Genomic DNA, 17,340 nt, shown 5'->3' on the forward strand with positions numbered 1-17,340 from the left:
ACAAAACATTGCTTGCAGTTTGTGTATATACCTAAGACTATATATTTTTCTCTTTTTTGGCAGCACAGTCTTTAGCCTGTTTAGAGCACGTTTCCTTATTGCATGTCTTTCGTAGCGTACATCTCTGAAAACCTTATCACCACATCCTACAAGCGAATCATATTGTGAAGATAAGTGTTTAGGAGAACTACACCATTTCCTCGATTATTTGCTACTAAAGTAATTAGGTGTAATTTTAGCGATGGCACTGCAGTTAACATCAGCATGTTCTTTGGTGGAAAATACAGTAGTTCCGCTTTTGGATCTCGCACATAGTCTTCTTCACAAAAATTGGCACTGCATACATGCATCTTTTACATTTTGTCTACAAGCACGAATTCCACTGTTTACTTACGCAATTATCGGCTGGAAATCTATGATATTTTATGTCAGATCCTTTAGTTTTATGGTTATAGATTTCATAGCTTGCTACAACATAATTAGACATGATTGCAGTCTACAAGTACAAAAATACAATAAAAATAAATCAAACGCTACAAAATCAACAACTGGCTTTTACTGATTTTTGTGACGTGTTAGCAGCTGAATGTGCCCTGCATAAACCCGATCCTCCCACATGATGTAATGCATCCACGGACGACTGCGCATACGTACTACATAGAGCAACGAGCACCCCCTGAAGAAATGTTGGGTTGGATCTGGCCAAATTAAAAATGTTGCCAGACAATCGTAACAATTCTTTCTTAGCCTTAAAATATGCTTTGGACTGTCAACCAGCCCATAAACCAGCATACATATACATTGCTGATGGGATACTTCCCTCCATATGTATAAAGATAACATACTGAATTCACTGAGTACTAGTTTGTATGATTTGATCCTGATATGATGATCTTTCTAAGAGCTAGAATAATATACTGCTGGACAAAAAAAAACGGACACCTTAATATTTGACATCTGAATTGCAATTACTTATGAATCACCCTCTCAGTTAAGTATTGAACAATTGAACATTCATTATTGAACATTTTCCATAGTTTTCCGTTTATTATTTATCTATTTATTTATTTACTCGTATTTACTTATTTGGAACACCTATAGGCTCAAAATTAATTTCATGCAATTTTGTTTTAATTTATTGATTTTCAATTCCTGTTGATGTTATTTTGTTTAATGTGTAGAGAGGCATGAATTTTGGTTCATAGTAAAAATAGTAACAGATATTATTGACATTGTCATTGCTGGTGTTTTTTTTTTTTTGCAAGTGTATTGTAAGTTTGCTAGCTTGAAAATGAGACGTAAAAGTAGTAGCTCTTCGTGATGATGGTCGTAGTGTGCGCTATATTGCTAGGGTGCTAAATATAGCATGAAGTACTATCCATGGAGCTCTCAGACGGTATGATGCAACTGGTTCCTACGGTAGAAGACCGGGTTCTGGTCGGAAACTATGCACAACAGCACAGGAAGATCGTTTCATGTGTATCATAGTCTTAAGAGACCATCGTACGACTTCAAATATTATGGCACGGCCTTTGAGAAATGTTCATAGAGCTGTGGTTTCTTCACGAACAGTTCGTAGAAGACTAAATGAAAGTGGTTTATCATCTCAGAGCCGGCTACAGGTCCCAGGTTGTTAGCACGTCACCGGAAGCGAAAACTGGAATTTACTACACAACACTTAAATTGGAATGTGGAGCAGTGGGAAAAGGTTTTATTCTCCGTTGAGTCAAAATTCAACCTATGTTCATCAGACGGGCATGAACATGTGTATAGGAGCGTTATGCACAATGTTGTTTCATTGAAATAACACCTTTTGGAGGCGGTGGTGTCATGGTCTGGAGAGGTATTTCTTTACAAGGACGTAGAAAGTTGGTACTTGTAGAGAATGGGGCAAAGACAGCTCACAGTTATATTACAGAATGTTTGGCAGATCATGTAGTACCATATGCATCATTCAAAGGGCCAGATTTTGTTTTTATGCATGACAATGCGCGTCCTCACATTGTGAATATTGGCACGGAGTACCTGGACAAAGTTGAGATTACGCAATTAGAATGGCCACCACAAAGTCCGGACCTAAATCCGATAGAGCACGTCTGAGAACAACTGAAATGACATATCAGAAACCACGCAATAGTTCCAGAAACAAGTGAAGAACTAAGACGTGCTATTCAAGAAGAATGGGAGCAATTGGACCAAGAAGTGATTGCCAACCTTATTAGAAGTATGCCACGGTGGTTACAAGCTGTAATTGATGGCAGGGGAGGTAACACCCGCTACTAGACAGCTTATATACCCCACCAGTACCAGTTAACAATATAAAAAAAATATGGCTAAGATTTTTTTTCCAATTTTTTTGGTAGTTTTCTGAAACTTTCGTTTATGTTCTAATTTAACTTATTAACAATAAATTTTAATTTGCTTTTTGTTGAATATATTCAGGTTTTCTTATTTCCAATAATTTCTGCAACATTTAGTTAGCCTTCGAATCAGAATTTATGCGTTATCACAAAAAATGCAAGTGTCCGGTTTTTTTTTGTCCAGCAGTGTACAAGAGGTAACAATAAATCTGTATTCTTTCTATCTTTTAGCAGCTACATTCTGTGTAAGGTGATCAAACTACACTTTCTAATTTGGTTTAAACAAATCAGTTAAACAGGTTTCACAGCACTCTTACACCACTTCTGTATTGTGAATTTCTAATTAAGAATTCCAAAGCTCTGAATACAAAACTGATCAATATGTGTTCCAAATGATAACTTTATATCTAACATTAGTCACAAGTCATTTATGTGATTTACTCTCTGTAATACACGGTTACTCAGTATATAACGATAAATATTGAGTTTATTCTGCCTGGAAGAGTAACTACTAAGAATTTTGTAATATTAAAGTACAGTTAATTTTCAATACTCCATCTTTTTGCATTTAATAGGTAAAAAAAAAAAAAAAAAAGGTAAAGTGCTCCCCTGTGCATAGCACCACGCCATGAAGGCGTATAGGGGGTGTGGGGGTAACGCCCCACACTTTCTTGATCCGGTCGTGAGTGGGGGTGATGTGATCAGCATCACGCCCCTGACCGCCTTTACCCCCCAGGGTTTCCCCCAGGTACCCATGTTATTCGACGCTGGGTGGGCGCCGGGGCCGCTTCCACCGTTAGAAAAGTTCCCGGATTTGAACCGGCCGGGGATCGAACCCGGGACCTTGAGCATGGTAGTCAGACGCGTTACCGACTGAGCCACCGCGGTTTGCTTCCAAATTCAGTGCATCATTTGTATAGTTTATTTCTTTATACAATTTTAAATCCTCAGCAAATAGAAAGCATCTAATTGTGTGCAGATTGTTAACATATAAGAGGTACAGTCATGGACACTGTTGGGTTGTAACGACGTTATTGAAGAAGTACTGAAGCAAGCCATCCATGTCTGACCACCAAGCGCCTTGTGACTACAAAACCCAACCAGCATTGCAATTCTGCAGCTTGTATACCAGTCACGGGTATACATCTCTGTAAATTGAGTAGTGATGCCAAACAGAAATACAAGATGAAGATTGTCGATCGTAATGTCTCGTGTTCTTGACATGGAATAATACTCGGTCCACGTTACGTTCCATTATTTAATATTGTTTGGGAACGAACCTGACGGACTGGGTTTATAATTTCACTCCTTGCATTACAGTAAATTCCATATTTTACAATTATATTAATGCTTTGAAAGAAAATAATGCCCAAAAAAAATCGAACACACGTTCACACCATTCTTCTCACACACACGCACATGAAAACAAACACACAAAGCTAAGTTTTAACTTCCAAGTGAATGTCCAAATAACAGTAAATGGAGAAGCACGATGTGCGAAACATGGGATCTTTCACAGAAAGAATGCGTCTATTTGTGACATACGCGGTTACTATTAATAGACAATGAAACAATTATGAAAGAAATTAACATGCATTTTTGTCTTCAGGTGTTGAGGAAGGAAACATACTGACTGGAAAAAAGAAAACATGGATAGTGTGTTGGTTAGTGTACAGAGCTTTCATCAGTGAGGTCTAGGTTTGATCCTCACCAAGGACAATTTTTTTATTCTTTTCTACTAGTGAAGATGTATGTAATATTGTTTTCTAGGCATTTTGACGAAAGGATACACATCAAATTTGTTTGTTTATTCTGTATTTTCATTCTTCTAATAAGTTCTCTATCGCAAGGGGTTATAGAGATTCTCTATCTAGGCGATGGATATCTTCTCAATGGTTCCGTAGCTACGATTCTCCAGTCCCTTCCACCCACTTGTCTTATTTATTTACTTCATTCATATCAACTCACGAAATACCATAAATCTATCGAAAACACACAGACATAGTTAGAACAAGAAACACCTCGCGTCGAAGGTTCCAGACTCGAGTTCTGGCTTTTCTTTTTGTGAGGGTGATTATTCTTGTGTGTTCGTTTATCATCTTTGTCAAAACAATATTCCTCATTATTGCCGTGATTAACCTAGGAAGAGACCAAAGCGACTTTAATAACAAAAGTACAGAAAATGCAAGACATATCTGAATAAGCATGTTATACTTTGGGAATTAGCAATCTGAAAATTAACTTTGATGTTTTTCTGGGCATTATTTTCTTTCAAAGCATTAATATAATTGTAAAATATGGAATTTACTGTAATGCAAGGAGTGAAAATATAAGCCCAGTCCGTCAGGTTCGTTCCCAAACAACATTAAATAATGAAACGTAATGTGGACCAAGTATTATTCCATGTCAAGAACACGAGACATTACGATCGACAATCTTCATCTCGTATTTCTCTTTGGCACCACTACTCAATTTACAGAGATGTATACCCGTGACTGGTATACAAGCCCAGAACTGCAATGCTGGTTGGGTTGTCTAGTCACAAGACGCTTGTTGATCCGACATGGATGGCTTGCTTAAGTGCTTCTTCAATAAGGTCGTTACAACCCAACAGTGTCCGTGACTGTACAATAATGGTTGAAGATTAGAGCCCTGTCCTATACCCGAGCAGATTTTCTATGTAAGCAACTTACAAGAAATGAGCATTTCTGTACACAATTTGACACACACTGCAACACTTCTGGACAGTTTGTCAATTTTGAGATCAAGTTCAGATTATAAATTCCAATATCAAAAAGCACAATACACATGCATTATCTACATGAAACAAATGTGATTACAGTGTTAACATTTGTGTATTGCATAGATTAGGATTATTAGGTTTGATTGCCTTAGTATTTCAGCGTTTTCCTTCATCTCATACACATGGATCCTATAACATTTTCCAAGTGAAAATAATGTGTCAGACAGTGGCAGCTTAGGAGTAGTCACATGCACAACCTACTTTTCATGTTATAATTCCCTGCAAATGAATCCTTTTTGTACCTTTAAAATGCACATATTACTTTCCCTGAAACTACCTCCACAATTATTTCCAGTATTCTAAAGGTTTTCATCTGCAAAACTTGTAAAAATCATTACAAAATCGGAACTGTGATCCAATATGCCTTTCCTGAAAGAATGAACACTTTATCAGATAAAAAATACTTACCGGAAGTCTTTTTGGCAATCTACACAAGTGACGAAAATCTTTAAATTTCGACAATTTGTGTGGTAATGTTTATCAATTCCTTTCTTCTTTAAAGATTCGCCACAATGGTTACACGTAAAATATACCATTCTCGAATATTACAGTAGTCTTTGTTAAGAAAAATCTGAAAAGAAAATAGAAAAAATTACATTCTGTTAAAATAAAGCACATTATATAACATACTAACAAAAAAATCTGGAGAATACTGGCGTGTCATGTCATAAATAGTACATATGTCGAACATGGAAGAAGCTCAGGAGTCAATAAAATGGCGAAAGGACAAGAAGGAAGAAACATTCATTAAATGTTGGCATTGGAGTTGTTACACACCCACCCCTTCCGAAAAAAACGTACTTCAGTGTGAAGACAACAATTTGCATTGCAATGGAGATAAAACATCAACAGTGAAATCAGAAGACTTTGGGCTGGTTTTTCAATGTCCAGTTAATCTTTCTTTGGGCTGGTTTTTCAATGTCCAGTTAATCTTTCTGGTATCTATCTGCCAATTGGAGATAATTGCCAGTCTTAACCAGAACTGGGTTTTTCAAAATGTAAGCGGCAGTTAATCAATCCTAAGTTCGCACTTCAAAATACTGTGTTGACAATGCTGAAGCACGGAAATTACAGGAAATCGATATCCATGTCACCTTTTAGTATAGTTACAAACTTCTTCGATTGGCAAACAGCCTGGTGTTTAAATGTACAGTGCCTTTCATGGCCGACGAGGACGTGGAGCGGCGGCTAGTGCTGGGAAATAAGAGCGCATCTGCCAGCATTTACACCCACAGCTATACCCAGACTTGGCACTGAATGTTTCAGTATTCAAATAGCTGGGTCCAGTTTGCAAGTTTTCGTGAAGTGTTAAGATATTAACAAGTGTATTAGATTGTTTTGCTTTAGTTTACGTATTACTGATCCTTTTCTGCAGTCTAATAATGCCACGCTATCCGTACAATATAAAACTCCTATGTCATTACGAATTCTTGTAGGGAAGTTAGAATGAGTTTTGCCGCAGAATTCCCAGATATTCCTATTTCACACAGAGACAGTGTTCAGATACCTGTTAACAAATTTTGTGAAATAACATATATTCTTGATAAGAAGCGAAGGTTAAATGGCATGTGCATATTAGCTGTGGTGTAAACCGTTCAGGCTCTCAAAATGTAGTTGATTTGTGATACTACTGGGTTTGGTGTCGAAACTTTCCACACAGCAAGGTTTTATCATCTATTCTGTTCTTTGCTAAGGAGTCTCAAAATTGAGTATGTTAAAGATCGGAATGATCGACGTGAGATTGATAAACTGTCTCCAGTCAGGAAAATGTTCGAAATCTTCCTAGAAAACTAAATTGTGCTACTATTTGCGATTAAAATTATCCGATATGCCATCTGGTGAGATTTCCAGGAACCACTCCATGTAGAACACCTCGCTGCACTTCGCCATGTTGAAGCTGTTCAAAGCATGGGGAACATGCGAAAAAGTAGCGCATACTGTTCAGGACAAGTGAAAAGCTTACATGTGTTTTCCACCCCGTGCAATCAACAAAATGAAATGTTTAAATAAATCATAGAAAACAACTGATTGACAAGATTGGCATAACTGAAATGCGGCAAGGAAATTACGAAGAATGTACGAGTCTGTTCACTCTATTTTCCGAAATAATCTTTCGGAAAGATGATTTTTATTGCGATGAAAGTAAGTTTTAAATTCTTCTTTATGAATATAACACTTTTTTCAGAAACAATGTATTATGTATGTAATTTGGAACAGGTGCAAGTCGATTAAGTGCAAAGATGAAAATAGTTTGAGAATTAATTAACGTCCGTAATCATAAAGGTAAGTCAGAAAAACATAATTTACATGCTGATGTTGCTGTTTCATTCAGTATGGTAATTTTCAGTGAAGACTGAAAATAGCCTCAATGAAATTGTTGTTATTTTTGTTATCATCATCATTATCCGGTGTTGTTATTATACCAGCCTGCCTCTTTGGGCAAAAAACTGTAACAGCATGTTTTCATTTATTTCCTCCCAAGCTTTGTAATACAGGTGAACTGCTTTATTTTCAAATCATTTCTGAGAGCCCCAGTTAGGCAGTTACAACCGAGGTGCAGTGCAGATGGAACAGCACTGCTTTGAAAAACCAGTGCATATACATTAGTTTCGTCTGCGTTTTCAGTCTTATTTTTATTATCATAATTAAATGTTTCGCTCTCAGCACAGCTTCACCTTCATTATAGTTCCTGGAATACACATCGCATTCGCAATATTTAAATATAACGCGTAATTTAAACGTTTCTTCCATACCAGCAATGACATCATGCTGCTATTACGTACTACTACTGAATGTAAACAAAGATCTATCCTACGTAAAGCAGCCATATTGGAAGCGACAGTAGCACTCAGGTGGTAATTTTAATCGCGAATTGACGAGCAACTGGTAAAAATTTAGAGGCAACTGCTCCTTCAGGAAATACTTCAGCCTGGAAAATACGGCATCAAAGTACAGTGTGTCCGGGAAAAAATATACCAATAAAGAATTTAAATAACTCAACAACCGTTAACGACAGAAATGTCAAATAACGTTTATTTGGAAGAGAAAATCATAGATTTTTTTTAAACCAAATAACAAGAAAAAAATTTCACCTTAGATCTCAATGTGCGCTTCTTTGGTGGCGCGACAAACATCAAGGTGGTACTCAACCTCCATCCAAGTGTTCTTCAACATTTGATGAATGACGGAGCCACATGCATCGATAATTCTTTCACAGAGATCATTGAGGTCTTGCACAGGTGTTTGGTAAACCATAATCTTGACATATCCCCAAAGGAAAAAGTCCAAAGGAGTCAAGTATGGTGACCATGGTGGCCATTTAATGGGTCCACCCCTCCCAATTAAATTACCAGCGAAATTGTTACTAAGGAAGTTAGTAACACAACGGGCATAATGTGCGGGGGGGGATCCTGCTGAAACATGTACCCATGAGGCATACGAGGTACAGCATACTGTTGCAACAGTTGCAAGTAACTTGCACCTGTAACTGTAGCTTCCTCAAAGAAAAAGGACCCAATTACGGAATCTCGTGTCAAATCACACCACACATTCAACTTTGGACTGTCGCGTTCATGTTCAATAACTGTATGGGGATTCTGCTCACCCCATATTCTACAGTTATGCCTATGCACTTTTCCGGAATGTGGAATGTAGCCTCATCTGAAAATGTTACGCGTGTCAGGAATTCATTGTCATCATCAATGCGTGATACCACTTCACTAGCATAATCAAACCTAGCTGGTTTATCACTGCATTTTAGTTTCTGAACAAGCTGTAACTTGTAGGCTCTAAGCCTTAACCTTTTATGTACGATATCATGCACAGTAGAACGTGGAATTTGAAGTTGAGAACTAGCACGTCTCACAGATTTACGTGGGCTTCTCTGGAAAGCTTCCTGAACTGCAACCACTTTATCCTCGCTCACACGCTTCCGACCACTACCTTTCTTCCTCAACAAAGACCCTGTTTCCAGCAATTGTTTATGCCATTTAACATTGTAATGACGTTCTGGTGCTTCCTGTCCATATTGTTGCCGGAATCTTCTTTGTACCGTTACAGGAGACTTCAATTATTGATGCTCCAATATTCTGTGTATTGAACATGGAAATATACTCAGGGAAACAGGCTGATGGCCCATTTCAGAAGTCCAACTGACCTATGGATGCCGTCATGAGATTATTATAGCTGCTTTTTGGCACAGGTTGCAATCCTACATGTGGCAACTGGTACACAACCTTACAGAACCGTCAAGAAAAACAAAAAAACAAATTCCATGTGATCTACTAAAAAACAGACAGAAGAGAGTAGTAGGTTTGATTTTGTGGTGAAAGCAGTTTCGTGACATACATGCCAAAGAAACACAAATCGATGAGCCCATGTTTCTTTTCTTTTATTGAGATTTCATCATGCTACGAATGAAATTTTTACATGGTTCAATTTAGATTTACATCTGTTAACACATACTGCAGAGTTTTAGCGATTGGTTAAGATTTTGTTCAATATGTGCTTTCATGATTAGGTTAGGCACGTCAGGTTTGGTGCTCGAAGCATTCAAATAAAGTCCCTACGGTTCCAATTTACTTCTACATTCATTCCCGCTCTTCTACAATACTTACTGTCGCTTGTCAATGGAGAATACCTTGTCCATGGGAAGCGTGGATACTTGCTTAAGATAATTTTAAAGTTGTTTTTTCCAACATCAATTGGTTTCTTTTTAAGTCATTATTACTTGTAATGAAGGTTCAAATTTCATGTGACAATTTCTACGATAATTAGTCTATGTGCTAGTATGATTTGAAAAAATCATAAAACAATCGGAACCGATACCAATTGGTGTTACTGTTGACAACAATGTTTTACGATGACAAAATAGATGAAAGCATGGGGAGATGAAATGAAGCCAGGTGTGATTACACTCTACAATGTAACAAAGAAGGCCAGAGGCAATGTTGATGAAAAGAAAGCAGCAGAAGAAGTACGAAATGATGGCCTTTGAAAATATTATTTTCACCTTCTTAACACAACAGTTATGTTGTTCATGTTGCAAATAACCTTGACCATGCTCTCCCTAGAAGAATCTTTGTAAGATCAGTAGCAATGGAATTGTTGAAGCCTCAGATAGCAGCACGGACAACTCAGATCAGTAGCGTATATTATTATACTTTAATTAAATAATAATTCTCATAATAATAATAATAATACTTATAATTAATTAATTAGTTGATTTACTACTAACAATACTACTAATACCACTACTACTATTAAGTTGTCGAGATCTACATACATATAGTATTTATGAAAGCAATAGACCAAAATTAGTTTCTAGTCATTTGATTTTTAACAAATTCTAGGAGATTTTTTTTGTTTCCTTGGCTAGTCAATGAGGTGAGACATTTTAAGTGTGTACATAAAAACAAGAAAATATATTAAAATAAATTGAAATAATCAAAAACTCGTCCCAGGAGCTGAGGTAGTCTCGTCGGTAGGGCATCTGACAACCACACAGAAGATACGTGATCGATTCCTTGAATTGGTTGTAATTTTTCCAGCTTTGTCGCTGCATAAATGTCCTCGATAATTCTCATCTAGATTGTCTCGCTGTTCTTACCAACAAAACATTTTACAATAATTAAGATTGTTGTAATTTTAATTCAGAAATTCAGTTTATTCTTGTCCACTTAGCCTTTGCCTATATATTAGCCCCTTACAACGAACCAAGAACTTTCTTTAGTTAATGCTCATTGTTCACACACACAAAAAAACAAAAATACATGTTCATTGAACATTGTTGCAGCTACAAAACAACTTTTTTCTCTTTTAAATCATAGTTGCCATCATATTTTATTTACAAGATTTCTGTTTACATTCAAGGCATTCACTCTGAAAGACGTGTGTGCTTGGAACGCTGTGCTTTTCTCCGTTCTGCATGGGAATAATAATTCAAATTATTATTATTAGTAGTAGTAGTAGTAGTAATGTCGCAGATCTTTGACTGTGAAAAATTGGCCATTTTTAATTTTTTCTACAGCATTTTTCATAATATTTTAAAAGCTCAAGCGGGGGGGGTTTAACCCCGTAACCCCCCCCTAATGCATATGCCACTGACTCAGAAAAGTTTGCCTCGCCATATCAGAGAAAAAGCTTTGCGACTGAGTTCAAAGGATAAAGTAGAACTTCCCCGGGGCTCTCAGTCTCCACCCTTAAAGAGAAAAACACCAGGATCATCTGGATAAAATGAGCTGTGTGACCCAGAAATAGGATCAGAAGAACTAGAAACTCTTGTGCGATGTGTGAAGGTAACGTCTGGCAAGATAATTACAGTACCGTATGCAAAGAATGTCTCAAATTGAAAAGTGAGTAAAGAAGACTAAACATTAGTGTTCACCGTGATTGTTTACAACAGAACTGCTCTTATTACGACTCTATTAACTGAAGTGTACATTACAGTGATACAATTTAAATGTAGAACAAGTTAATTTTCTTACAGGTCAATATTTACTGCTTGCACATTCATATTTTATATTTTATCAGAGTGACTATCGTCACCAGGTGGTGAAGTTAGCTTTTGAGCTATTCACCAGATATTAAGCTGTGCATGAGCATGATCTACAACCTGTCCTATCCTGCTACCTGGATGTGTGTAGTATTATTTAGTTGTATGTGTATGAAGCTTACGTCAGTGTGCATTTACTTTCCTGCTGGAGACTATATGTCAAATCACAAACCCTGACACCTTCTGTAAACAAAACCACTTGCATGCAGAAAGCATTGCAAACTCATAGCAGTAAAATAATCCACACGAAAATCCAGCGTTGTTACAGGATTCATTACGTAAGGTAAAACAATGGCAAATTTGTAGTATGGGATACGCTGCTGCAAATGACGTCTCACTTTAAACCCAATGCTCTTTCTTTTTTTACTTATTGCTTCACCTTTATGGTTAACTCTTTGCACCAGTAATCATTTCCCATAAATTTGGCTTCTTTCTTTGAATATATTTTACTTGCATTTTTTAGACAAAATGATATAACATGGTAATGTATATTTCTAAGGATGATATAGATAGGAGTGTATTTGAAATTTGTTTGTACATTTTATGTAAATTGTATCTTATTTAAATAAAATATATAATGGGCATAAACAGCCATATGCATTGCTGTAAGTCCAATAAATATATTGATGATGATCAAAACAAGACAAAAAGTTCGTAAATTTATTGCGGTTGGAAACTTTGACAAGCATCCTAATAACGATTTTTGTTCCGCCAAATATAGTGCACTTCGTAAAATAACTTGGTGACATGGCAAGGCAAGATAAGTGTGAACATTTTGTAGTAATATAACTTTCAATGAGCTTAGAGATTTGTGTACATAATGATATTTTATAACATTGGTTATTTTCTAAAAATAATCATGTGAACAGCAAGGAAGTAGTGCAACTTAGTAATATTGCCTGACTTAGCCTTAGAAAAATAACATGCCGAGTTCTATGCGTGAGGGAAAGTCTCCGTGTTCTCCGAGCTTGTTTTCAAAACACCAGCAAGGACAGCCTTTGCAAAGAGGTGAGAAACAGATTCTACTCAATACTTATGTAACGTTCTGTCAGTAGTATCCTGAGAAACCAGTAAATGAAGTGGTTAAGTTGGTATCCCAGTGCAGTGGTGTGTCAGTGTCTGCAGTTTTAAGGGTTATGAAAGAGAGAATGACCGGGAGAGTAACAATGTATGCGGCTGCATATTCGTCTGATGTTTTGAGAACGGGTTCTCACATTCAGAGGCTCTTATATAAAACGAATAGGTGCGGCGAACTATGAGTGTAACAGCAGATGATGCGGTCATGGATCAGCTGACGCGGAGTGATACATCGAATCGGTGAGACCGTTTATTTACAGAAGGTCTCAGGGATGGTGATTTAGACCTTAGTTCCTTTTTCTGCATGTTACGGAGTTGAAAAAATACGGCAAGCTGTTCTAATAAGGACCGGTGACACATGAACTAAGTACAAAGGGACATTGCATTATTGTTAGGTTGGGCAGGTCAGTTTTAGGGCTATTCTCATTAAAATTGTCTCTGTAAGTACTTCCCAACACAAGATCACATCTTCAGAACTTTCTGCTATTCTCGCTACCTGTTGACAGTAGTAGTTGCACCCATTTTAATTTTAAATAACTTCTTAGCAGTAAGTTCAGCAACAGAGCCAATGATTATAATACAACAAGGAAAAAATACAATGTTATGGTATGATTCAGATAATTACTTTTACTGGTGAAAATAGTCGCAGCCATATTTTATACATGGTGATCATTTCAACAGTTACTGCAAATCGAATTGTGAATGCTACAAAATATTATGACAGCTTAGTTCTGTAACACATTTTGACTTCTTGATGCACAGAGAGTATTTACTACAGTAGGTCCATCAGTGCGATATTTGAAGTAAAGGTAATTGCATATAGCACATGAAGGTACATTTAGGTGATGTGGGAATAGGGCCCCACATATTCTCGATCTCGGCCATTTTAGAGGTGATGCGGGTGAGCCACAGAGCCACTTTATAAGAGGACAAGGCCGGAAAAATCACCCATCCCGGGAATCAGACCTGGATATCTTGTGTGGCAGTCAGACACCCTACCGACTATACCACCCTGGCTCTCATATTTGAAGTTGCATAGGTTAGTTGTTCTCTTCACCCTCTTCCATATAATATGAATGAGATTTACCTGCATGGAGTGAAAACTTGAAAGTTGACTTAAGATACATTTTCTCCGTAATGTGCTGTTAGAAGTCCTCCCTGGAGAAAGTAAAATATTTTGAATGGTTTATGAACGTTTTCGATTGATTTTAGCTCTCTGAAATGTGTTATTGTGAAGTAAAGTAAGTCTGTTACCTTAGCATGTTAGGCTACTTTACTGTGAAGCAGAACAGCCCGAAGACTTCGCGCAAGTGAATATATCACCCCAAACGACTTTCCAACAGCAGCTATAACTTTACGTAGTTAGGTTAGGTACTGATAGTTACTTTCGACTTGCTCTCTCGCTATTTTAGTGTCCATACAAACAGTTTGGAGGAATTACAGAATACCGGGAGTATTTCTGATTGCTTTCAAATTCGGCATACTCACTAATTTTGGCATCCTAATCACGAATCTGCAGTTAAAAATTGGTGGCCATGTCTAGAAAATGTGAAATAAGTAGAAATAAGGGGGTCCGTAAACGAAGTAAACACTGGTAATTTATGAAGGAAACAACAGTTTTTGGCAACGATTAGCGTTCAAAAACTATGTTTATCAATACCCTGATGGCCGCGGTGGCTCAGTCGGTAACGCGTCTGACTACCATGCTAAAGGTCCCGGGTTCGATCCCCGACCTGTTCAAATCCGGGAACTTTTCTAACGGTGGAAGCGGCCCCGGCGCCCACCCAGCATCGAATAACATGGGTACCTGGGGGAAACCCTGGGGGGTAAAGGTCGTCAGGGGCATGGTGCTGATCACATCACCCCCACTCCCGACCGGATCAAAAAAGTGGGGGGCGTTACCCCACACCCCCTATACGCCTTCATGGCGTGGTGCTATGCACAGGGGAACACTTTACTTTACTTCATCAATACCCTGAATTTTAACTATGCTTGCCTAACCTAACTTTATGTGAATAGTTCGTGCGGAAAGTATGTTTTCCACATTTACTGATGACGACATATTATCACATATAAAGCAACGCTCCATGGAACGGATAGTGAACTTCACTTGTTCACATCATCAAACATCGTGACCATTAGTATCGAAAATCATAGCAATAATGTATGCACGGTATTTCGCATTTTCTAGACGTGACCGCCAATATTTAACTGCAGATTCGTGTTTTTGAGGTCAAAATTAGTGAGTATACCAAATTTGAAAGCAATCAGAGATACTCCCGCTATTCTGTAATTATACCAACAGGTTTCGGTACTAGTTAGATATAGTGAAAACACATTTAACTCGTTTACTTACAAAATTATTTACATTTGTACTTACCTTACATGAATAGCGGAACATTTTTCAACTTGGGATTATGTTTTTTTTCACTGAAAAAAGCGTAATTTTTCAACAAGTATTTATTGGTCGGTGGGCAAATCTTGACTCACGTTGTCTATCGTCAGCTGATATGAAATTACATTATTTACCAGAAGAATAAGGGTAACGATTAGATATAGCGGAAACACATTTCTTGAAATTTACAGGAGAAAAGATGAGACAGTACTTACGAAATTTAGTTCAAATCGACTACATGAATCAAATGTTCTGTGCGTTCGATTACGTAACCAGGCGGTAGTTTTACAAGATGACATGTAAGCGGGATTTTTTTTCCAATTTTATTTTCTATTTTTGCCTAACCTAAGCTTCCGTGAATGGTTTGTGAATCAATTTTCACTTAAAAACCTTTCGTGAATAGTTTGTGCGGCATTTATCGGTTCATAAGTTTGGAAACATTGCATATCAGCTGACGACACAGCATATCAGCTGACGATAGACAACGTGAGTCAAAATTTGGCCGCCAATTAGCAACGACCAATAAATACTTATAATGTTAAAAATAATGCTTTTTTCATTGAAAAAAGTAATCCCTAGTTGATAAATGTTCCGCTATGCACATGAGGTAAGTAGAAATGAATTTTATTTCAAAATAAACGAGTTAAATGTGTTTCCGCCATATCTAACTAGTACCCGAATAAGCTGCATGAATGGAAAAAAAACAACAAAAAACACTATTCTTCCCAGCTTCCAAAAGTACACAGGAACTCAATTCCGTAAGTACTTTCCTTTCTCCCCTCCAGTAAATTTCAAGAAATGTGTTATCACTATATCTGTTACTCAGGTTTGTACTAACAAATAGCGACGGAAAATACTCAGAAATTACAGGTTTTAACTTACGTGGTCCATTCTTTGGGATCAAATATCTCAGTTATATGTGGTTTCCTAACGCTGGAACCCCTTTTTCATTACGTTAAACATTAAAATATGACGATTTTTTAAAAAAATGACTTAATTCTCGAGGGGTACAGTGGGTAAACGGCCCCCTGTCCAACTTGAAAAACATGTGCTCATTTCTATGTACAGTATGCCACACAAGCAAATAAAATTTAACTATATTCTTTGTATTTTATACATAGAAGATTCAGAAATAAGTCTATATTAAAGGAATGTGGTAGATAAAAATATTTCATACATTCGGTTATTCTTAACAATTTCTCCAAGCTATCAGGAACATGAATAGCAACATTATATTCATTAAGTTTTCTAACACATACCTCTCGATACAACCGAAACGTACCACGTGGTCTTAACTAGGGATAGAGCGAAAAACTTCGTAAACACAACACAAGACAGAACCAGTAACACATGTGCAGATCGGAAGACAGAGTTGATGCCAGCGTTGCCAACCTCTCAGCTGCGAAAAGTGCTGATTGAACAGAGAAATTATGCCAAAACGGTACTCAATAGTGCTAGAACATTTATTATTATTATTAATAATAAAGAACAAATAAAAAAAACTGCCACTCTCACTGTACACAAAATCTAGACTTGTTTAAACTGGTTCAAAATGGTTTCGTTTCCAGGCAAGTGGTACTTTGTACAGGGATGCGCACCAAAGAGTGTTAGTACTAATGTTTAGAAATTCTTCCAAATATATTTACAAACACAAATAAAAATAAATCAGAAAAAAGAAGCACAGATACAATTAAATTCATGCTAAAAATACATATGGTCCTCCTCCACCCTCTTCTACGATTTTACGACAGGAAGATGTGGTAGAGATGAAACGCATTGGTGGGTGGTGGGGTCCCTGAACCGGTTTACTCTCTTTTGTCGGAAACATGTCCACTCCTGAAATAGAGATGTGGATTGTGGAGGTACTTTTATTTTTACTTCTTCAGAAAACTTTCCTTTGAGTCAAACTTCTACCGCTCAGAGCGCGGTTGCTGATTATGTTAGATTTGGTTGTTATACCAAACACAGGGTGCTAGGTGCCAACGATGGTTAAATTATGCTAGGTTTAGCACCATTATGCTAGGGTTGGCATCGCTGGTTGATGCCAGGCCAGGAGGGTAGAGATGAGTCGTTCGCGAACGAACGAATCTTTTCAACGAACGACTGATCCGGTTCACTGATTCGCTTCGAAATGGCTCAGTCGCGAACGAAT

At 37.3% G+C, this 17,340-nt stretch overlaps 1 protein-coding gene across 2 annotated transcripts in view; it reads right to left on the reverse strand.

Moving 5' to 3' along the window:
- The window catches only part of LOC145985611 (uncharacterized), a 29,251-nt gene extending 12,687 nt beyond the window's left edge, over positions 1–16,564 (reverse strand). Inside the window, exons 1-2 of one of the 2 annotated variants that reach the window (XM_083119689.1) lie at positions 16,471–16,564; positions 5,572–5,734 (exon numbers count right to left, since the gene is read on the reverse strand). In XM_083119689.1, coding sequence (XP_082975815.1) covers positions 5,572–5,699 — 128 coding nt within the window. In that variant the 5' untranslated portion in view covers positions 5,700–5,734; positions 16,471–16,564. Of the gene's footprint in view, positions 1–5,571; positions 5,735–16,447 lie in introns of both variants that reach the window. The other variant, XM_083119682.1, reaches the window with a different exon arrangement.
- Between the last annotated feature and the right edge of the window lie 776 nt (positions 16,565–17,340).

This window comes from Lepisma saccharinum, chromosome 1 (assembly GCF_977018435.1).
Source record: "Lepisma saccharinum chromosome 1, izLepSacc3.1, whole genome shotgun sequence".
Classification (NCBI taxonomy): domain Eukaryota; kingdom Metazoa; phylum Arthropoda; class Insecta; order Zygentoma; family Lepismatidae; genus Lepisma; species Lepisma saccharinum.